This window comes from Neopsephotus bourkii, unplaced genomic scaffold, assembly GCF_033783945.1.
Source record: "Neopsephotus bourkii isolate Nb327-2 ecotype Australia unplaced genomic scaffold, CSIRO-AGI_Nbou_v1 NB_1036, whole genome shotgun sequence".
Lineage (NCBI taxonomy): Eukaryota > Metazoa > Chordata > Aves > Psittaciformes > Psittacidae > Neopsephotus > Neopsephotus bourkii.
Window position 1 is genome coordinate 3997799 of NW_026901525.1, and position 22553 is coordinate 4020351.

Here is a 22553-nt window from a genome sequence, read left to right on the forward strand (position 1 = left end):
CTGAACGGGAAGCATCACAGGGGATGAAGATTGTCGGGGTGTCTGGCTGCTGTAGGTACTTCGTACTCAGATGTTCTGTTTTCACTCTGCCTCAACCCTCGCACATGGCAGGATTGCTCTCAGGAGTATCTCGTTGAATCATGCCCTGGGTACACTCTGAGTTCTTGAGACTTGGGCGCCAGGGATTTTCCCCAGTGGTGTTTTAGCACATTGCTCAGTGTAAGCAGCTCAACACTTGTCTAGCAGCTCCGCAAAACCCTTCCTCTGGCGTGTCATAGGCTTAGCCCTCCTGCTGTCAAACTTCTGCCCCTTGATCCTTCTCAGTAACAGCTTGCGTGGCATTGAACAAGTCCCACTTAGAGATCTGAAAGTAGTAAATACAGAGTGATGCACAGAGTTGTGGGAAAACAGAAGGGCTTTCTCACCCCCGCGCTCTGTGCCGCTGTCTGTGGCTCAGCCCAGCTTCTGCACCCACATTACTGTCAAATGGGGACAGGCAGCAGGGGCAGCCTGTGCCTTCTCCAGAAGCAAAGTGAAGGATGGTTTGGGTTTTAGTGGCCAGAGATAAGTTTCCTTGAATTTCTGTCTAATTATTGTAAAACAACTGTAGTTCTGATAGTAATCTTCAAATAGATCTCAGCAAAGCAAAGGTTTTGATGAAATCAGTGAAGATTACCTCCTCCCTTCTGCATGCTAATTATGAGGTACACAGTCTGCAGTGATTACTGCAGGGAAAGCAGCAGTACAAGAAAGAGCCAGCGCTGGTTCAGCTCCGCCTGGCCTGGCTCTAATGCTGTTTACTCATTTTTACACAAATGAGGAGTTTTCTCACCCATCCAGTGATGCAGAGTGGGACAAGCCCCCCCAGGGGCAAGGAACTGGAAGCCCAAAGCAGCCTGAGCTGGAGAGCAGAGCTGCAGGGTCGCGCACCGTTCTTCCCACGGCCAAGCACACCTGAACGGCTGAGCTGGGGTTACCTGAGCAGGGGACAGATCCATAAGTGTTTTGGCCATCTTGGATTTGCTTCTTCACAAGTGGCTCCCTGATCTGTGCGATGCTTTTGACAGTGGGTTTGAATTCATCTCTGAGTCAAATTAAAATCAAGGAGTACAGCTAATGTGCTCATCATCTCCATGTTTTTTTCCCTCCCAGCAACTCAGGCATTAAACACCAGTAAATTATAAAGCAAGAGAAGATGAATTCATTTCTTAGCAATAGACGTTTCTTTGACTCGTTTTTCAGATGTCAGGTGCTCCGTTTCTTTCTTTGACTGTGGTTTGCAGAACTGAACAGGAGTGCAGGCAATTTCAACAGCTCGCGGTGCAGCATCACAGCTTAAATTCCCCTTTCCTTGCTTTTACCTTTCTCATCATGAAGGGGATTGTTTTAAATTGATGTCCGTTACAGGAATGAGGCTGAGTGAGCTGAGAAACCTGAAGGGTTTTCTGCTGAGGCTCTAGCATTATATGGCAAACCAGCTTTTTGGAAAGTCACTGCTGAATGCCTCGGTTTCCCTATTTAGAAGCGACCTTTCAGATGTGATCGTAGGTCTCCAGAAGACAAACAGCCCCATCTGAGAAAGTGTGCGTGGTTCTGTAATGTTCTGGCTGCTTTTATTTCAAGTATCACTTGAATTGACAAACGTTTGAGTGAAATGATGCTCTTTTCCTCTCAGTGGTCATGTTTGGATTCCGCATCCCTGTGGGTTCAGGTAGAACCAGGTTGCTGGGTTGGTAACGGGTGTTTAATTTTGGCACTTAGCATCACCAGAACGTTTGCTCTAACTGTTCCTTTGGTTTCCTTTCTGCTTTGCTGCATCGCACCCGCCTGCTGGTCCCTCCCGCCTGCATCACCAGCGGTGCCCCGCACCAGTGCCACCCAGTGCAGCTCCGTGCCGGAGCCGCGCTACGGCCGGCGCCTGGGCAGCGACTTCGCGGTGGGCGCGGTGGTGCGGTTCGAGTGCAGCGCTGGCTACGCGCTCCAGGGCTCCCGCAGCATCCAGTGCCTCACCATGCCTGGCGCGCTGGCGCAGTGGAACGTTTCCGTACCCACCTGTGTGGGTAGGTATCCATGGGATGTGGGGCTTGTTCTGTGGGCTTCAGCCTGGAGAAGAGAAGGCTCCTGAAGGGGAGACCTTAGAGCAGCTCCAGTGCCTAAAGGGCTGCAGGGAACCTGGAGAGGGGCTTGGGACAAGGGATGTAGGGACAGGGCAAGGGGAATGGCTTGAACCTGCCCGAGGGGAGACTGAGCTGAGCTCTTAGGCAGAAGCTCTTCCCTGTGAGGGTGCTGAGGCGCTGGCACAGGGTGCCCAGAGAAGCTGTGGCTGCCCCATCCCTGGCAGTGCTCAAGGCCAGGTTGGACACAGAGGCTTGGAGCAAGCTGCTCCAGTGGAAGGGGTCCCTGCCCGTGGCAGGGGTTGGAGCTGGAGGAGCTTTGAGGTAGCTGTGTATGAACAAGGGCAGTTAACCCCGAATGTCAGGGCAGGGACCTTTTAATCCAGTACTCGTTGTGAGATCTGGGACAGCATCTGGAATAAATCAGATCTGTCTGAAAGCTGCTTTCACCTTCTTTGGAGGAGAGCATTTCCTAAAGAACGGGTCTCATGGGCTGATGAACAGAGTGTTCTCCACAGCTAAGGCCCTCACGCTGCTGGTGTTAGAAGGTGTGTGAGAGAGTCACTAAGAAGGGGATTATTCGCACAGATCTTGCCCTTAAATCATGAGCCAGCTCTCATTGCTTTCTTGTCTGTGGACAGATGTTTTAAAGAGAATGTTTTTAGCATAAAGCCAAGTCCTTCCTCTTCCAAATGGCCGTTTGCTTATTGCAGTGCCATGTGGTGGGAATTTGACTGAGCGCAAAGGAACCATTCTGTCCCCTGGCTTCCCGGAGCCGTACCTGAACAGCCTCAACTGCGTGTGGAAGATAACGGTCCCCGAAGGAGCAGGGATACAGGTACGGGGTCAGCAGCTGGCACGGCAGCAGGGGATGGAGGGGAGAACACGCAGGATCTGGTGCACCTAAAGAGGCCACGTGTGATGAAGTTACTGCTCCTCACAGGAAAGCAATCAGTTGAACGTGCAGTCAGACATTCATTTATACTGTGAGCGCCAAAAGTGGGTAATATTTCAATGGATTTTCGCCTCCTGAAAGCACTCTCTGTGGGAGATGCACTGGAGCTATGTGGCTCTTCTGGTGTAACAAAATAATTGTGGTATTTCGGGCATATATCTCGATACCACTTAATTATGCAATGTTGAAAGCAGTGTAAGTGACACCAAGGCAGAGTTGCTTGCTCAGAGTGCCTGTGTGGATTTGTTATGCCAGCAGAGTTGCAGCAGTATGATTATACAATTACTGCTTTGCTGTTCATTGTCTCCAGGTAAATGAGCTCTCTCTTCAGGTCTTTTTGCGGTCCTTATCGTTCCTCTGCAGAAAGAGTTCTGCAAGAGGATGCTGAGAATTAAGCCCAACATCAGAGACCAAACCTGAGATAAAGTCCCCCTTCAGCACACACGTGCCTTGTCCTCACAGGAAGCATCTCACCCTGCGTTATGCTGATGTTGGTTGACACACAGGAGATGGACTCTGTAATGGGTTTGTTCACTCTACAGGCCTCATTATCAGAGGGTTTCTTTCTTCTTTACACCACTTTGCAAGGGTTGTTCATTAAGTGCTTTTATTTCTCTATCATGGATTCAGCAAATGGATTTGTAGGTGGGTTCCTCCCTCTGCAGCACTTACAGCTGCTGGCATGCAGCAGTTGTGTTTCTCTCAGTGGTTTCATTGAAACATCACTTCTGCTTTGCTGGATTACAGCTCTGCTCTCCCAGATGGGGAATCTCAGCTGGTGCCACCATCATCGCTCCTGAACAAAGCCTGAACTTAGGTCTGGGATGGGTCAGGCTTTTGCCATGTCTAGTCCAGCAAATCCTGCTCTCCTCCTTGCTTTTGAAGCCATTTAAAATAGAGTTTTCAAAAGCCTCACTGCTCACCATCGATACTTCCCTGTTCATCTGAAATTTTAGCTGTTCTCAGAACCCCAAAACAGTAGGAGAACCCTTTGAGCTCAAACGTTGAGGCAGTTTGCAAGGTGCTTGGGACTCCTGGGATCAGAGGTGGTAATTCACTTCATTTTTAAAGGGCTGTAAATAGGTGCCTGTGCTCTGCACTGCCATGTTCGGAATGATGCCCTGGCTGCCACTTAGCCCACGGGTCTATGTGACGAGGGACTCACCACCCCTCAGCTCTGCCCTGACCGTGGGCCGGTCGCAATCACAGCAGCTTCTGACCCTGGGGCTTCCGCTGGAAGTCTTCTGTGGGGGAAGAAGGCATGGAAAAGGGGATTGACCCTAGGAATGGACACAGCCATAGTGAAGCCCTGTGCAGGAGCTGTGAGTTGGGGGGCACCCCAGAGGCAGGGCGATGGCCACCATGGAGCTGGACCGACTGCGTAACCCACCCCGCTGCCGTCAGCTCTGCTTCTTGGTCACCCGTGTTTGTGTGCAACATTCTCAGGTATTAGATACTAATTTAAGCATCAGTTTACCCTCATTTTGTACAACAATTAAAGGTTAAACAACTGTAAATCAGAGGAGGAGGTGAAATTAAAGCTTTCTTGGTAGCGGCAAGTTACTAACAGGAGTTTTATGTAATGAGTGTGCGAGCCAGCACTTCTGCCATGAATTATTCATCCCTGTAGCAAACCTTCCTGAGTGAATTAATTTATATACATGGCAGTAAATAGATGCAGATCCCTTGTGAATCCACATGTCAGACTAGAATTAGGACCTTAAAAATGTTTATCCCATTGAGTTGGGGGGGGGGGGAGGAGAATAAATAATTTAGGAAATGTAAGAGCAAACAAAATGCACCATCTCAGTCCACATTCTCTTGCAGTGATGTAAATCACAATAGGGGTGTCATTATGAGTTATACGGGGGGAAAGGTATTGACTTGGTCAGTGTGATCAGTAATGGCTTGGGGGGGGGGTCACTGCAATTTCAGCTAGATGAACTGCACTTATTAGGTGGGGGGGGTGAAGACTTTGCAGGAACTTTATAGCCTGCTTTATTATTCAGAAGAAACCAAGGAGGAAGAAGGTTAAAATGGCAGAAGTAATGGAGTTAAGGGGTTTTATTACGTGTTTAAATATGTATTTTTTCCTTGCTGTTTAGCAGGGCAAATGCAAGAGGGACATTTGGAGTGCAGGAGTGAACACAGGGTGAGAGCACTGCAGGAAAACAGGGAATGGGAGACACAGAACGATCAGAGGTCAGGGTGTGAGCGTGTGTGTGCAAGTGTGTGCCTGCACATGCAGGTACACGTGTGTGTGCAGTCAGGGTTTGCAGGGCACTGAGCTCTTTTCAGTTGAAACTCGATGATATTAAGGTCTTTCCCAGCCCTACCTATTCTGTGATTCTAAGACTGCAGTTGTACTGTTTTCTTTTTTCTCTCTAGATCCAGGTGATCAGTTTTGTTACTGAGCAGAACTGGGATTCCTTGGAAGTGTTTGATGGAGGAGATAACACAGCCACCATGCTGGGAAGTTTCTCTGGTACGTGGTCAGCATCCCATTCGGGGAAGCCCATCAGTGCATGCTTAATTCCTGTTCCCATCAGCTGGATTGCAGCACGTCCCTAAAATTAAGCATATGCTTAAGTGCTTCAGAAACTTGGAGTAGATTTAAGCATGTGCTTAAAGGGAATCTCTTGTCTCGTTGAGTTGGGAATTTGACTGCTGTCTTCCTGCAGAAAATGCTGATACAGCCTTGAACACAAAACCAGTGGGTTGGATTTGGGGTTTTTTCAGAAACCCAGGAGCACTTGCACAGCCTGCAGTGGGAGTTCCCACAGCACTGCTGGGTTGGTGGGGACAGCTCAGACCTCTGTGCTTGGCAGGGTCAGTGATTGAAGAGCTAACACCCACCTTTGCTTTGGCCAGCAGTGGGGCCGGTGGCTTTCAGCGAAGCAGGGATGAGCAAACAGCCCAACAGCATTATAAAACATTCAAATAGCAGAGCCATGTGCAAGCTGATGGCCCTGGTTCTTGCTTATTTAATGAGCTGTGTGTGCTACAAGTCCTTTGAGGTTGGTGAGGAGAAAGGTCGTGCACAAAGACTGCCAGGCTCTGCTCCCACTGCTTGTGTCTGGGATAGAACTGTCTTGACCTGGTGCTGCAGCAGCTTCCAGGGATTGAGGTGGGAGAAGGAATCAGGACCTCACAGGTGACCTGTGCTCCACCCACACTGTTCCTCCTCACCAGTTCCCTTCTCGATGCTTTTCATCTGTCTGGTCTGTAAGTGGTGAAACTTCACATGATGAAATTCAGCAGCAGGCTTTGAAAAGGCCATTGCAGAGAAGCCTTGGGTATTTCTCAATTGGCCTCATTAGAACCTGATGAAAACCAAGAGAGCTTGTTAAGTTAAAGGACTTTCTGTTCTCAGCCTCTTCTGCAGCCAGTCTCCGAGGACATGGAGGAGGAAAAAAGAATCCTCTTCAGTATCTCTGTGCACCTCTTGTTTTTCCAGGAACTACAGTGCCTGCGCTGCTGAACAGCACTTCAAACCAGCTCTATCTGCATTTCTATTCGGATATCAGTGTCTCCGCTGCTGGCTTTCACCTGGAATACAAAAGTAAGAGCAATTCAGCCTTGATCTTGTGATTCCTCTGAGTGATGGGGAACGGTTATGGAGCCATTGCCTTGTAGAAGTGGAAGCTGTTTAGTGGGAGAGGGGTGGGGAGCCTTAAGGCCCATGATTACGGGGTTCCCTGCTCTCGAGTTGCAGAGAGGGAGTGAACATTAAATCAAGAATCAGATAGGCACAGTAGAGGAGATGGAGGGTCATGGAGTGACCCTCATTCTGCTGCTGCTGCACTTTGAGGCACCTGTTTGGTTTGTGTGTTGTAGGGCAGGAGAGTTGTGGAGGACGAAGGATGAAAAATTCATGGGGAGTTTTCCTGTTCAACACAGTGCTGTAATCTGTGCTTGGGCAGTGCCTGAAATGCTGCTTGCCAGGGGCTGGGAGGGACTGCCTGCTCCTTGCATTCAGTATCAGTCATTGCTGGACACAGCATGCAGAGCTAGACAGAACTTCATATGATAATGCCAGCTGGAAGGAACCTCAGAGGTCATCTCATTGAGCCTCCTGCTGAAAGCAGGGTCAGATATGAGATAAAACAAGATTACTCACTTTACACATCTTTATGCAGTCTGTGCTTGGAAAAACTCCAAGGCTGGAGATTGCGAAACACTGGGCAGCCTTTCATCACTGAGCGAGTGCTGCAGCCCCTGGCCATCCTGGTGCTCTTCTGTTGGACTTGGTCCACTTCATCAATGCTTTTCTTATGCTGTAGGGCACAAAACTTGGTCCAGTATTTGAGGTGCTGTCTAATGGATGTTGGGTCAAGGAGGGGGTAACTCCTTCATCTGCGTGCTGTGCTCCTGTCTGTACAGCCCAGGGCACCATAGGCTAAGGCTGGCTTAAGTGGCATGAGCTAGATGGGAAGCTTTGAGATCAGGCTCCCGGGAGGGAGGCACTGACACCTTTCCTCCCCTCTGTTCTGCTGGGCAGTTCAGTGGGTTCATCCGTATGGGTTACGCTGACACCCTGACAGAATGGCAGCACTTTGCTTCCAGCGGGTCCCTGCTCTCGGTTCCTGGGTACACAGACCTGAGAGCATCAGTTACATATGATGATATCCAGAGACTGTGTTTAAGAAAAGAACGTGTCATTGGTAAGAGTAAAACTGAAGACATGGCAGGGAAGAGAGTCTCTTGGGAGAGTGCTGCAGGGTTGGATAAGGATGCCAAAAATGCATTCTCCCCCACGTCTGTGCTTCAATTCCTGCTATTGGAGCAGATGCCGATCCAGGAAAGGTGTGCTACAGCCAGGCTGCAGCGGGTTGCAGTGATTGGTGGCTGTTATTTCACCAGTGGTACTGTACCAAGGGTTTGAATTATTCACACACAATGCAGCTGCAGCAGCCCCGACAGCACAGCAGCGGGTGCAGAGTGGGAGCTCCGGGCTCCTCTCAGGGTATCTAAACTGGATGTTTAGCTGGCACTCAGGAGAGCAAGCAGGCTCATGCATTTGCAGCATGCTGAAGATGCAGGTGTGGTGGGGCAGAAGCCAGGCTGGTCCCTGGGCAGCCCTCAGGGGTTGGTTGATGCGTGGTGGTTCTCTGGCTCTGCTCATAGCAGTGATGGTGAGGTGATGAGAGATGTGCTGGGGCTGCTGTCTCCGTTCACACATCTCCCTTGAGACAATGCAAACGTACACTGTCTGATACGTGGTTCTGATCGCACATCTCGTGTCTGTCTCGGAAGCCAACCAATGTCCTGTTTATTTGTGCCCAAGGCAGCAAATAGACTTGGGAGTTCTGTAAAACTTCCACAGCAGTGGCACAGTTCTTGGCCTGCAGAGGCTGTGTGCTCAGGCAGGGCCAGCTGGCACAGGGCTTCCCAGGTTCTCCTGGGTTGGCAGATTGAGACCTCACATGTTAGTGCTAAAGGACCCAGCCAGCAAGACTGGAGAGAGGAAGCATGCCCCAGACTGCGTTCTGAAAGCTGCAGAAAGGGATGTTGGGTGGGAAATGTGACTCCGTTTCTTCTCCATTTCTGTTTCAGTCAATAAGGTCTTTGAGGATCCTATCACCCCATTGCAGCAATCATGTTCAGGTTTTTCATGAGGTCTGGGATTAGCAGCCTTGTTCAGTTTCTTTGCTGAGGAAACGAACAGTGTTGCTTTTCAGGGCAGCTGGGAAGGATGTATTCTTTTGTTTTGCTTGTACAATTGGAATTTCACAGCTCTGAGCCTCAGGTTTTGCCTTTGTTCAGTTAGAGGTGCTGCAGGGAAGTTTTGAGACATGAGCTGAGCCACCAGGGCTTGTTTGCTTCCCTTGTTCCTTCACTGGATTCCTCAAACAAAGCTCTTATCTCTACATGCTCAAAAGCCAAAGCAGAGCAAGAACAATTTAGGACCGAGTGAAACTCAGTGCCTGCTGATCTGAATAGGATGTTACTTAAAGCTATTTTCTCTCTTGTCTGTCTGGAGGTCAGGCAGCACAGCCATGTATGGGAGGAATTACATGTTTTCTTGCTGGAAGCCTGATTTGAGTTTCTGGAGGAGAATCCGCATCTCCTCTCGTTTCTTCTCTTCATCTGCTTTCAGCTCAGCCTGCAGACCGGGGAGTTTCAGCAGAGCTTGAGCCCTTGCAGTGATGCAGAAGGTTATCTGCTAGCGGCAGCTGCTGGTGCAGAGCGTGAGGGAGGTGCCTGCAGACTCCAGCTCTTCCTTTCATCTCCCCTTGGAAGGCGGGGGGGTGTAAAGGAGAGCGCGGCCCCAGCGCGTGACAGCGGCCGTCGCTAATTGGGTTGCAGCGGGATGCTCCCGGTTGTGACTGTGGCTCAGATGGAAATGGGTTGAGTGAAGCTCCTGCAGGCAGTTCCACAGGCACCTCAAGGACCGGCCGTGCTCACTGCTGCTTGTGGCTCGTGGTGAATTCAGTCTGTAACTGAGAACAGGAAGAATAGGGCTGTGGAATGAAACCGTGCTGCTTCTGCCCAGAGAGGGACAAATTACATACAGCAGCACCTACTTATGCCCTTGATACTGCAAGTGAGGGACAGCAGATAGGTCCCTCTTGCATCCTTTCCAGTCTTGTATCAGTTGCTGCCATAACCAGGGTGCATATGGCATAGGATAGATATGGACCTTGGATGGGGAGTGCTCATGGTGAGTGCTCTGATTCATGCACCATTGAGAATGAGCCGGTCTTTGCCTTGCAGTGCCCTCATGTCCCTCTTGCTTTCACAGCCGTCGGTCTGTCCAGCTGCCCGGAGCCCCCTGTCCCTGGGAACGGGCTGAAGATCGGGGAGCGCTATTTGGTGAACGACGTGGTCTCCTTCCAGTGCGAACCGGGCTACGCGCTGCAGGTACCGCACACTCCCAGCAGAAGGGGTGACAGCAAACACCTGGAACGCTGGGACAGCCTCCAAATGCTGAGCTTGTTTTCCTCTCCTCCAGGGCCACTCTCACATCTCCTGCATGCCGGGCACTGTCCGCCGCTGGAATTACCCACCACCGCTTTGCATCGGTAGGACCCTTGTTCTTTCATACCTAGCAGGTATTTACAGTGCTTTTCTCAGAAACAAAGGGAAAGGTCTGAGTTAGAGAAACGTAGATCCGTTCTGGAAAAACCTGGCAGTCGTTGTGGATGTCCACCGTGAAGGAAGGGAGCCCTTGGAGAAGAGGCACAGGGTGAAGGGAACCTGCTGGGCTTTGTTTGATTCTTTTCAGTATTTTGCTTTTAGCCAGTCTAGATGTTTAATATTCATATTGCACATTTTACAGCTCTAAGAGAGACATTTATGCATTTAATAGCTTTAGTTAACAGTTATTTCAGGCTCCTGCTGTTCTAGCTTACATCATTTTGCTTTAAAGTAATTATAAGAGCTAACAGTTCTTTTATCTGATGATCTGGAGACCAGGAGTAAATACAGAGACATACAGAGCAGAATGACTGAGCTAAAGGACCCATACCCATGGGAGCTGCTCTGAAAGAAATCAGAAGCTCAGCATTACAAGTGGGGGATCCCTGTGTTAGCTGATGACTGGCTGAGCAACTATGTGATTCAAGTTTTCTTTTAATCAGTTCAGTAGGGTTTTGTGTGCTTGGGCTGTGCCTGCTCAGCACTGCCCCAGTGTGAACACCAGCACGGTTTAGTTCAGGTGTCTTGTTCTGGATGGTGATGGCTGAGTGCAGTGCTACAAACACCCGGTCACCTGTCTGCTCATAGCCCTCGGCTTGCATCAGGTTCGACTTGAGAGAGGTCGTCCAACAGTGGGTGACCAACAAAGGGGTCAACAAGAAACCTGGAGAGGGGCTTGGGACAAGGGCCTGTAGGGACAGGCCAAGGGGAATGGCTTGAACCTGCCCGAGGGGAGACTGAGCTGAGCTCTTAGGCAGAAGCTCTTCCCTGTGAGGGTGCTGAGGCGCTGGCACAGGGTGCCCAGAGAAGCTGTGGCTGCCCCATCCCTGGCAGTGCTCAAGGCCAGGTTGGACACAGGGGCTTGGAGCAAGCTGCTCCAGTGGAAGGGGTCCCTGCCCGTGGCAGGGGTTGGAGCTGGAGGAGCTTTGAGGTCCTGTCCAACACAAACCTGTGATTCTATGAACTTCAGGGGGCATAAGCACATCTCTGCAGCCAAGTGAAGATCATCATGAGTGCCCATCATCTTCTCTGGGCAAATGCAGCACCCAGTGCTAATGGTGTTCGTTGTCCTGCACTAATCATGCACTGATCTGTCTAAACAGTGTCCAGAGCATGGCTGCCTGCTGGCCACATGGCTGTTCTCCTGCTTCCCTGGCAACATGTGCTGATTTTCTTTTGGTCCACTTCCTCCAGATGCTTGACTTCTGAAACATTTAGAAGTAGTTCTATTAAAGAGCCATTAAGAGGAAAAGGAGAGAGGAATCTTCTGGGAGAAACCTAGTTAGTAGCAAGTACACCCATAATGAGATACCGGACAAAGTGAATCCACCCCTTTGCTGTCAGAATGTCTTAGAAGTAGGAGTACACCTGGGTGCATTTGGCTGGATGGTGTTACCATAACAAGGTAGAGGCCATCCAGATAAGCATGAGAAGATGCTGTCTGTGTTTAAATTTCATATCAAGCCTTTTGTAAACATATTTTGTGCTGTCATCTGTGGATTGCTTCTTGGTAGGGAATTCATTTCCTCCAGTGTGCAAGCTCTCTTCTGTTTTTACCAGTAATTGCCCAGAGATTGACAAGTATAGCAGTCAAGGTAGATCGGTTAACAAGCAGCAGTAACTGGAGTCAAGGCAGGATCAGACTGTTTCCTCACAGTTGGGTTTTTTGGTGGTTAAAAATTCACACCAGTGCTGTGTGCGTGGTGTGGACAGAAGGGAGCATCCAGCTTTTCTCCTGCAGCTCGCATCTCTCCCACTGTGATTGTCAAAACTGGATCTCTGGGCTCAGACTTTCATCTCCAGAGGGCAGGAGAAAGGCCATGCATCAGTAATGTGGCCATGCAGTGCCTGGCAAGCTCCGTGCTAGCTCCATAGGAGGCTTTCCTGTTTCTCCGTTTCTAGTAGCTTTTATTTCCCACACAGCTGGCCATGACCAGCAGCCGGAGAGACCCGTGAGCCATCCTGACCGCTGACACTGTTGATCTTACAGCCCAGTGTGGAGGAACAGCAGAAGAGATGGAAGGGGTGCTCCTGAGCCCAGGGTTCCCAGGAAATTATCCAAGCAACCTGGACTGCACGTGGAGGATATTGCTGCCTGTGGGCTTTGGTGAGACAGCTGCTTTGGGTTTGGTGATGGGAAGATACTGTCCCTGTTCACTCTGTGCATGGTCAGTGCTGGAGGCCAAGATGAGTTACAGAAATGACTGACTGCCTAATCACACTTGCCATTAAAAATGCACATGTATGGTGCTGTGAAATGATAAGTAAGGTGATTGCAGGTCACCATGGAGTGTAAGAGGCAGGACACGCCATTGAATCAGCTGTAACATCCTCCCTTAGTGTGCTTGCGTACTTCCCTGTCTTAACTACTCCCTGTTGTAACACCCTTAAGACATGACCTGTTGCAGCACCCTTTGTTAATGTTACAGATGCCCAAAGCATGTGTCAGGTTACAGCCTACCTCAGCCGGGGTTCAGGAGGCATCAGCACACCCAGCATTAGGATCTCCTCAGCCTTTACTAAGGGAGATACTTGCACACCTCCACCTCAGCTCTTCTCCAGGCCAGCCCCATGAGGGTGCCTCATTGCCAGGAGGTGGAAGTGTTGCACACCTGCAAGTGCTGACTCCTTGGGTTTCCTGAATTAACTCCTCCTCCTGGCGAAGCTGTCCTGTGCTGCTGGGGATGCAGAGCTGGGGCTGCCCACCCCTGCCATCCCAGCCCTGCCATCCCAGCTGGCTGCGCTCTGTTTGGCATGGGGTGATCCGTGTGGCTCTCTGTTTGCCTTCCTAATCTCGGTGGTGTCAGGCAGGGGGAGAGGCAGGCACAGGAGCTCCAGCAGTGTGGAACTGCAGGTATTAATAGCTTTAGCTTGTCTGAAGCAAGCAGGACCCGTATACTACGGGACCCTTCCCCTCTAGCATGGAACATGTACTGCTGCTGCTGGACCAGGCTGTCCTGGGCATCAGTGGGTGAGCGGTGCTGCTGTGCCAAGGCTTGGCTGTGGCTGTAGGGGCAGAGGTTCCCTCCTGTTCTGCAGGTGCTCACGTCCAGTTCCTGAACTTCTCCACGGAGCCGAACCACGACTTTGTTGAGATCCGCAACGGGCCCTACGACACCAGCAACGTCATCGGGCGCTTCAGCGGCACCGAGCTCCCCGGCTCCCTCCTCTCCACGTCCCACGAGACCACCGTGTACTTCCACAGCGACCACTCCCAGAACAAGCCAGGCTTCAAGCTGGAATACCAGGGTACGGAGCGAGCAGCAGTGGGCCAGGCCTGTCCCCAGGTGCTGGCAGTGAGGGCACTGCGTGTAGGGTGGGTTCACGGTTGTTGCTATGCTGCTGAATCAATTCCATGAGGACTCAATCCAAGTGAGTGGGAAGGTGCTGTATGAGGGCCATGCTTCATCTGGGATCCGTTCACCCAGATTCCTGCCTGCGGCAGAAAACAAATGTTCCTGAAGTGCTTTGTGACAGTGAAATGCCTTTGAATTAATTCCAGCCAGGTTCACTTCCATCGTGGCTCTGTTGTGCAAAGAGAAGAGTCCTCAGCAGCCATGAGTTTGCTCTGGAATTCTGCTTCTCAGTCTCAGCTGAAGTCCAGATGCGTTCTTAGCTGCAGCCCAGCCCTGTCCTGAGCAGTGGTCTTCGTCCACCTGTCCTTTGCATAGGCAAATATGAAGGGGCAAAGGATGCCAAGGGCAGGTCGTGTTCTTCAGGCTGAATAGGATGGGCTTTGCTGGGCAGCAACTGGGAGCAAAGTTATCCAGCTACTGCCTGGGATTGAGATCCAAGGAGCAGGAATGATGGAACGTGTGTCTCCAGCATGTGATACAGCCAAGGACTGACAAAGGACTGCCTCCCTCCCCAGAAATAGCAGTAAAAGCTGCTACTCATACTTAATTGAAAACATTAATTTTGTCTTGGCTGTCCTGTCCCTGCACCACACAGTTCATGGGCTGCTGCACAGCAGAGGAAGGGATGTGCTCTGTGAGGCGCTCTGGGTAACCTCATGGAAATTAGCTATGGAAATCAGCTCTAGCAAGGCTGACCAGTCATTCATAATGCCAAGTGGAACACGTTAACTCATTGACTTGCATTCGTCGTCAGGGTTGTCCATGTTCTGTGGAAACCAAGGCAGGTTTTCCAATGGGAAGGGAAGTGCGGGGTGGCTGGGTGGGTACAGGCTCTGGGGCTCTGCACATCCCAGTGCTCTGGTCTGAGGCTGCAGCAGGGTTTTCCCTCAGCAGATGTGTGTGTGGTTCCTTCAAGTGTAGCCCCTGCAGTTAAGCTGTTGTGTGCGGAGGAAGCAGCCAGGCAGCACTGAGAGCATTGCTCCTGCTTTCGGGAGAAAATACAAAGCATGAAACATTCCTCCTTATTTACAAGAGCCTGTAGGGACAGGCCAAGGGGAATGGCTTGAACCTGCCCGAGGGGAGACTGAGCTGAGCTCTTAGGCAGAAGCTCTCCCCTGTGAGGGTGCTGAGACGCTGGCACAGGGTGCCCAGAGAAGCTGTGGCTGCCCCATCCCTGGCAGTGCTCAAGGCCAGGTTGGACACAGGGGCTTGGAGCAAGCTGCTCCAGTGGAAGGGGTCCCTGCCCGTGGCAGGGGTTGGAGCTGGAGGAGCTCTGAGGTCCTTTCCAACCCAAACCAGGCTGGGATGTGAACCTGTGATTTTGGGGCTTTTTTTTTCAGCCTACGAGCTGCAGGAGTGCCCTGACCCTGAACCTTTTGCTAACGGTGTTGTGAGAGGAGCCGGTTACAACGTTGGCCAGTCCATCTCTTTCGAGTGTCTGCCTGGCTACCAGCTGATCGGCCACCCGGTCCTGACCTGTCAGCACGGCACCAACAGGAACTGGGACCACCCGTTGCCCAGGTGTGAAGGTACGGCTTTGGGTCACCCTGAGAGCACCCCAGGGGCATTTCAGGGGAGAGGAAAACCTTCAGCACTGCTCTGGCCTCCTTCTGAGTCGTTGTTTTTTATACTTGGGCTGCAAGTTCCTCTGGAAGCAGAAGCATTGCTGGAGGCAGGCTGGGAATGAGCACTGAGGAGTGTTCTTCATGAGCTGATACTCAGCATGTGTCAGCCTGGTCCAGAGGAGCATTTTGAACAGTTCGGAAGCGAGGTGCATCTTGTGAGGAGGTGTTTGAATCCGTGCTCTGGATGACGACTCTCAGTGCTGGTGCCAGTGGGAGCTGTGCTTCCAGCACGAAGCTGTCCAGGGTCAGCACAATCATCTTCATCTGCCTTATTTCTTCAGCAGTGTTCAGCTTCCATTGGTTTAGCACTGGTGTATAAATAGAGTCCCCTTGCAGCTCTGGGGACGCTCAGTGTGGGACGGTTGTGTCCTTATCCAGTCTCCTTAATGTAGCAGTGATGGCATCTCCAAAATCACTCAGGTAGGAGTTCTGCAGTAGCCTTGCATGGTCTCCTTTCTGAAGACCATGGATGTGCTGGGAGGACACTGCAGGCTGAAGGAGTGGGTCTGCATTCTAGACATCAAAGCTCAAATGTCCAAATTGTCTTTTCAGACCCCAGCATGGTTGTTTCAGCCTTCCGTCCTTTGGGCCAGTGGACTGGGGTTTGTGGGGTTTCATGCAGAAGGTTTCCATAGGAACCCTGAAGAAGTTCAGGGCTCCTTAGCGAAGATTTCCCACCTCAGTTCCCTGGGGTGGCAGGATTGTGCCTGTATCTCCCTTGGGCATCAGCTCTGCAGCTACAACCATCCAGTTCTTTACTGTGTTTTTTAAGTAGCTTTCTTGCTCCGCAGCACTTCTAGCAGCAGAGAGGGGTAAGGGGTTAGGTGTGTTTTGGACCATTTGCTGCTTTTCTCTGTGCGCATCTGGTGGGCTGTTAGTGCTGTTGAAGGCAGTGCAGAACTCTCCTTGTCTAGCTGTTTCCTCAGATGATCCATTTTTACACAGCAGAAGCAGGGAGGACTCGCTGCCTTGGGCAGACCAGCTCACCTTTCCCTCGCAGGTCACAGCTGAAAGCCCTTTTAATTAAAAGAGAAGCTGTAATGCTGAAATAAAGGCCCAGAGGCCAAGGTTGCCAGCACCACTCCAGGGAGGTTTTGCAGTGATCAGCGGGCTGCTGCTGCTCTGCAGGGCAGAAAGGAATGTGCCCTCGCAGGATTCTTGGGTGTTTGCTTCAGAAAATGAGTGTAGGGAGTTACACAAGTACCCATCTCAGCTTGACAAACCGTGTGAGGAGCAGAGCAGAGCAGAGCTTGGCTCTAACCTTACGTCTGGCACATCAAGTCAGGGCCAGGGTGGCGGAAGCCTGTGGAGCTGGTCCTGCACAGAACGGAGCATGTGTTGCTGTGTTGGTATAGCACTGAGCCTGAATTAATAAGGTGTGTGGGGAGGGAGAGTGTGTGAGCTGGAGCCCAGGACTGGGTTAAAACAGCTCCATGGCTTCTCAAGTGGTGCTGGCTCAGGCAGATGCCACTGTCTGCCCTTAACCCTGCAGTTGTTGCAGGTTGCCAGTAACACACTGCAGATGTTAGCATCGTTTCAGTTGAACTTCCACACCACGGAGGTCGAGAAGCTGATGTTTGTACATTGGACTTTCAGACCTAAGGACCTGCTGTGGCCCTCCTGTACTGCTCCAGCAGGATGTCATCCTCCTGTCCCAAGTTGCCACTGCCCAGGCTGTTTCTGATTGCCTCTCTTTAGTCTACAAGTTCATTTGGAGCTGGAAGATACCTCCTGCAATAGAACTGTCATCTTGATTAATGAATTGGATGCTGCTGTCATGCAAATCATCATTTCCCCCCTGCTCAGATGGGCTCTGTGAAAAGCCAGCTGCTCAGTGCTTCTGGTCCAGGCCATGCTGTATGAACAAGTGGGTAGATTTGCCCACTGGTGGGATCTCATCAGGAGATGTGTTTTCCATGCATGGGTGCAGGCAGCTGGTGGAGCCCAAAGACTCTTACTAGGGTGTAAGATGAAGTTTATTTGCACACCTGGCTCCTGCAGCTGTACAAACAGCCCTGCCAGGCTCCTTTCAGCTCGAAGGCACTTAATAAATTCATTGTAATGGGATGAAGTGAAAATGCATGATGGGGCTGTGACAGGTAAGAATTATTCGAGGCAAGCTGGGGCAGGCTTGGGGCTGGATCCTCCTGTGTGCAGAAGTGCTGTCTTCTCATCCAGAAACCTGAAGGACAAATGGGAAAGAGAGGATCTTTGAGAGTTCCTGCTTCTTCCTGAGGTTTGTTTCTGTCTGATTACCTGCAGTGCCTTGTGGGGGGAACGTCACCACCCAGAATGGTACAGTGTACTCTCCTGGCTTCCCCAACCAGTACCCCAGTTCCCAGGACTGCACTTGGCTTCTCACAGTGCCAGTGGGATATGGAATTCATCTCAACTTCACTCTGCTGCAGACAGAGCCCTACAACGATTTCATCACTGTTTGGTGGGTATAGCAGAGGTGTGAGGACTGACTGGAGTCACTACTAAGGCTTCAGTTCAGAGAGATGCTCTTGCTGCTAAACAGAGCACCCACTGTTGTGGTGTGTTTGAGAGCAGAAGCATCCTCGGGGGTGAGGATGTGGAATTTTTTTAAGCTGGATGCTAGGCAGAGCCTTTGCATTGAAGACCATGTGGTGCAAGGGGATGGCAAAACGGCCAGGGGACTGTCTCCACACACTGCTGATGCTGCCTTCCTGAAAGGTACAGGCAGGGAGTGCAAGGACAGTGAAGGGGATGGGGAGTCTGTACAGGAATCCTTCACTTTCATGGTGCCTTTGCCTCCGTGTTGTGCTGCTTACAAGGAGCAGTCCCACCTTTGGCCATACAGCAGCGCCTGTCAGACCCCGTAGGTCTTTGTTGCTCTTCATCTCTGTGGTCATCAGTTAAAAACGAAGCACATCAGCCCCCTGCAGTGCTTCTGCCCCACTGGCCTGCCCCGGTAACCCTGAGCAGGCACTGAGCTGAGCCACAGCCTGGCTGCGCAGGAGCCCCTGTGTCCTCCCGGGCCATCAGCCTGTCCCCTCATCTCCAAAGTGCTGTGCGCAATGGGATAAGGAAACATCTCTTGGGAAGCCAAAGGGGCTTTACAGAAGACACTTTATGAATGGTAAATGGGGTCTTTATCTCAAGCTGAAGTTAGATGAAATTAATCTTGTTTGTACTTGCATAACAGGAATTGCCTTTGCTGCTGCTTTCTCTGACAGGCATTTTAATGGGGCTCATTTTTTGTTCCTTTTGCACTTTATCTGTGGTTACCTGTCTATGGATAGAGGCTGAATGAAGAAAAAGTCATTGGTAAATCATTCACAGTTACCAGTGTCTTCTTTGGGTTTTCCTTTTGCAATCACAATTCACAGCTCTGCAATTCAAGCCACTTCCCAGGCTGCAAAGGGAATGCCAGGATGGCATTAGCAGCAGAACTGGCCTTTAAACAGCAGTAACTGGGAGCTGTGACCTCTGATGTAAAATGGGTGCAGCTCTGATGTGCGTAATGAAGTGGCACTGATTTCTTCACTGCCAGAGCCTTACAGGCTGGGATCATCCTGCCCTATTTTCCTATTTGGGAAAAGGAAGAGAAATGGCACATGATGAGCCTCAGTCAGCCAAGGGAGCACGCATAGCTGCACTGGCTGAAGAGCTTGTGGCCACATTCTTGAGCTCGTAGCACTCAGGCAACACCTGACTTTCCAAGTACCTGGGTGTCTGCTCTGCAAAAGGTGGGGGGAAACACCTCTGGAAAACTGGCCCCAAATTCTGAGCTTAAAAATGGGGCTGGTGTTTGGAGCTGGGTGAGCCCTGCACTGCCAGGGAGATGATCCTGGTTGTAACGGAGCGGGGAGGGGGCCTGGCTGTCCAGGGAGCTGCTGAGGCTGTAATAAAGATGTAGAAAAGGGAGGAAGAGTGTGGAGGAGTTGCTGGGCGTGCGGTGTAGGAGGCTGGTTGTTGCCTAGGATTAAAGATGTGTAATAATGCTCTTTTCTTGTGTTTCTGACACACAATTTTAGGGATGGTCCACAACAAACAGCCCCACAGCTTGGTGTCTTCACTGGCAACTCTGCTAAGAAATCAGCTCAAAGCTCTTCCAATCAGGTCCTGATGAAATTCCACAGTGATGCAGCCAACGGAGGGATCTTTGCCATTTATTTCTACGGTCTGTATCGCTTCCTGAGCAGCACGTGCTTTATACCTGTCCATGGGGAATTGAGGGGCTTGTGGGGAGGACTAGTTCTGGGGAGGAGAGGATTCCCTTTTTATTGTCCTGACTGTGGCAAGCAAAGGTGACTGGGAGGAGGATGCTCTCTCGTGTGCTGGAGAGGGGCTTGGGACAAGGGCCTGTAGGGACAGGTCAAGGGGAATGGTTTGAACCTGCCCGAGGGGAGACTGGGCTGGAGCTGGAGGAGCTTTAAGGTTCCTTCCAACACAAAGCATTCCGTGATTCTCTGATTCTGTGATTTTGGTGGCCTGTTTCAAGTGGTAGCTGTGCCCCACCTGTAAACTGGCTCCATTTCTCTGGGGACGAAAGGGATTCCCATAAATCCCTGCATTACCTGGGGATTCTTTGGTGTGAGCAGAGCTCACACTAGAGAGATGTTGGGTATTACATTGAAATGAGAGCATTTGCTTTCCAGCACTAAACAAGAGCCCGACTTTAAATCAGATTAGCTGACGAGTTCCTACAGCAGTGCTGGGATTTTGGAATGTGCAAATGGAGACCTCCTCTGGCTTTGGTAATTTGCTGGCAAGCACATAGCAGAGCCCTGCGTGAGTTCCACCATGAACCTGTGCAGAACAGCCCAGCTTATGTTCAGTTCTGGAAGACAGATATTACATGGATAGGCTGAATGTAAGGAATGTGCTAGGCTTCGGAGGGAATTGGTTGACATTGCAGAGCACTGTAAGGTTTCTTTTGCCAGACAATGGCACGGATGTAACAGTTATGCAAAGAGTGATGGTTCAGGCAGTTTGGCTCAGAGATGGGGAGGATGTAAACACTGCTGCGGCTCACTGAATGCTTCCTTTTGTAATATGAATTAGATACTGTCATTGCTGTGGTTAGAGCCCATCAGCATGTGTTGCTGTTCTCTGATCTTGATAGCACTTTATATGGGTGTTTCTTTAGCTGGTAGGTGGGGTATAAAGCCACCGCAGGCATGGAAGGTCTGGGGTTGGTGGTAGGGATCAGGGTATTCTGCAGTCGTTTGTAACCCATTCACCATCTGGGCACTCTGGCAACTGCTCTGCCTTTTATTGAGGTCTCATTTACAGCCTCATTGCTCCCTGTGTACATGGGGCTTTGGTATAAAGCCTAACCCCAAACACTGAAGTGACTGAGGTGATTGCCTCCAGGATGACATTCTTCCATCCTTCCCAGGCTCTCGTTCCATGTGTGGTGCCTTGCACACCTGGAAAGGTGTGGGAAAAGGGTTCAGGCAGTGCAGTCTATGAAATCTTGGTCATTGCTTTGGGATGTAACTGCAGGAAATGCAGTTTCCTCAGGACCTGCAGCAATGTATGTTTTCATTTCTGTGCCTGCGTCCTGGCAGATCTAGGACATAGGAGAGTCCTCCTCCTGCTCTAAATTGTCTTCTCCCATACAGCGATGATCAGCACCATGTCAGAGCACCACTGCCCTTTCAGATGCCTGCAGAGAAACGTTTCCTTAGGGTGGAGGAATGGAAACAAAAGAGCGATTCACAGAGCTTAAAGAGTCAGTAGCATCCCTTGAAAAATGAGGCTGATGCACCTGGTATGAGACGGGTTGGCTCAGGTGCCAGTGATGTGTGAGTGTGATGGGAGGTGGCACAGTAACTCAGGGGTCCCACTGTGGTTTCAAGGACTCTGGTTTGTCCTGGTGAGAGCAAATGGATGTGCTGTTGAAAGGCGCTTTACTGCTGCTGTATCACCCATATGCTGAAGCCATGTTAATCACAGGTCTCTGTTGAAATACGCTCCATTAGGGGAGAGTTTAATGCTGTAAATGCTGGGTTGGCTTTCCACTGCAGCAGATGCTGTCAAGTGCTTTTTTAGATAGCATTTAATTTCAGTTCTTGTTGCAGTTTCCTTCCCTTCTTCCCCCCACTGTCAACCATCCGGTTAAAAGATCCCAGATGAGTGTGTTCCCTCCTGGGATGGCTCTTTGCTGTGTCCCTCTTTGCTGGATGCTCTCTTTGCTGTGTCCCTGCTGCCTCCCCTCTCCTGCCCCCAGGGGCCAACTGTCCAAATCAGAGCTGCCACGTCCCTTTGCCCCCATCCCAGCTGGGTTTAGCTCACTGTAGTAAGCACGTGTTTGGCTTCTACCCCACTTGCACACATGGGATGCGTAAGCCCATCCCTCACATTAACCAGAAGGTCCTGTGTCCCCTCCAGCCCATTCCCTGCATCTCCAAACATCACTTTTTTCCAGATGCCATTTGGGAAAGCATTTTCCTAGCCCAGGTTCATGGTAAGGAATTTGGGGCAGGATGATGGGACATCATCTGTCGTGTGTAAAACACGTCATAAACCTCCCCACGGTGCTGCCAGCCTTGCTGTGGTGTGAAGAGTTCAGCGCTGGGGAGTTAGTAAGAATTAATATTCAGTGGCAGCTTGAGCTCCAGGATCTCAAATACAAAGGCTGATATAAATTTCAGAGGAAGTTTTGCTTGTCCAGGGTCAGGCGCAGGGGGAGCAAAGATGCAGGGAAGTGCTGAGCAAATAGCAGAAAATGTCTTTCATTAATATTCATTTAGTTCCCAGTCCCATATTTGCTATTTAATGGTGCTCACAGCTCGTGTGTGTTTCTCTAGTACACAGCACAGTGCTCAAGCCTTAGGCACCCACATGCTTGTAAGTGGTGCATTTGTTTTGCTCGGTGTGAGCTGATCTTTTGGGTTTGGTGGCACATCTGCTCTTTGCAATGTGTTGGTCAGGTGCAGGAGCCAGAAGGAGCTGTTCCTGTTCACCAGCTGCATTTCTTCTCCCCGTTTATCTGCATGGTACCCATGAAGGCAGGACCCAGTTGAGCAAAGAGTGCAGGGTCTGCTCTGTTCTGCCTGCCATGAGGCACTGGCATCAGCCTTGCACAGGTTACTTTGTGAGCTGCAGGGACACGTAGGGTTTACAGTTGAACCCGTGAGCACTCCTGGAGTTATTTGCAGAAGTTAATGAATAATTCTACGTTCAGAATGAATCTGTGAGGTTTGTGATCTCCATTCAAGGACAGGGCGCAAGGATGGAATTCTCTGAGTAATCATTGTCATCTGCTGGTGCTGGAGCAGTCTGAGACTCTCCCTCCTCTGGGATTGACCTGGTTCCAAGATCTTCTCCCTTAGTGTTCCAAAAGGTGCCTCACGTCAGCACCCATCGCTCATTGTTCCATGTTCATCCA

General features: G+C 50.7%; 1 protein-coding gene across 2 annotated transcripts in view; it reads left to right on the forward strand.

Annotated features, from left to right (window-relative positions):
- CSMD2 (CUB and Sushi multiple domains 2) overlaps window positions 1–22553 on the forward strand; it is a 285979-nt gene that overhangs the window by 223648 nt on the left and 39778 nt on the right. For both annotated transcript variants that reach the window (XM_061360820.1, XM_061360821.1), the window contains 11 exons: window positions 1857–2060; window positions 2828–2952; window positions 5458–5554; window positions 6527–6631; window positions 9815–9933; window positions 10025–10094; window positions 12200–12316; window positions 13249–13458; window positions 14906–15094; window positions 17453–17630; window positions 19192–19337. In XM_061360820.1, coding sequence (XP_061216804.1) covers window positions 1857–2060; window positions 2828–2952; window positions 5458–5554; window positions 6527–6631; window positions 9815–9933; window positions 10025–10094; window positions 12200–12316; window positions 13249–13458; window positions 14906–15094; window positions 17453–17630; window positions 19192–19337 — 1560 coding nt within the window. The remainder of the gene's footprint in view (window positions 1–1856; window positions 2061–2827; window positions 2953–5457; window positions 5555–6526; window positions 6632–9814; window positions 9934–10024; window positions 10095–12199; window positions 12317–13248; window positions 13459–14905; window positions 15095–17452; window positions 17631–19191; window positions 19338–22553) is intronic.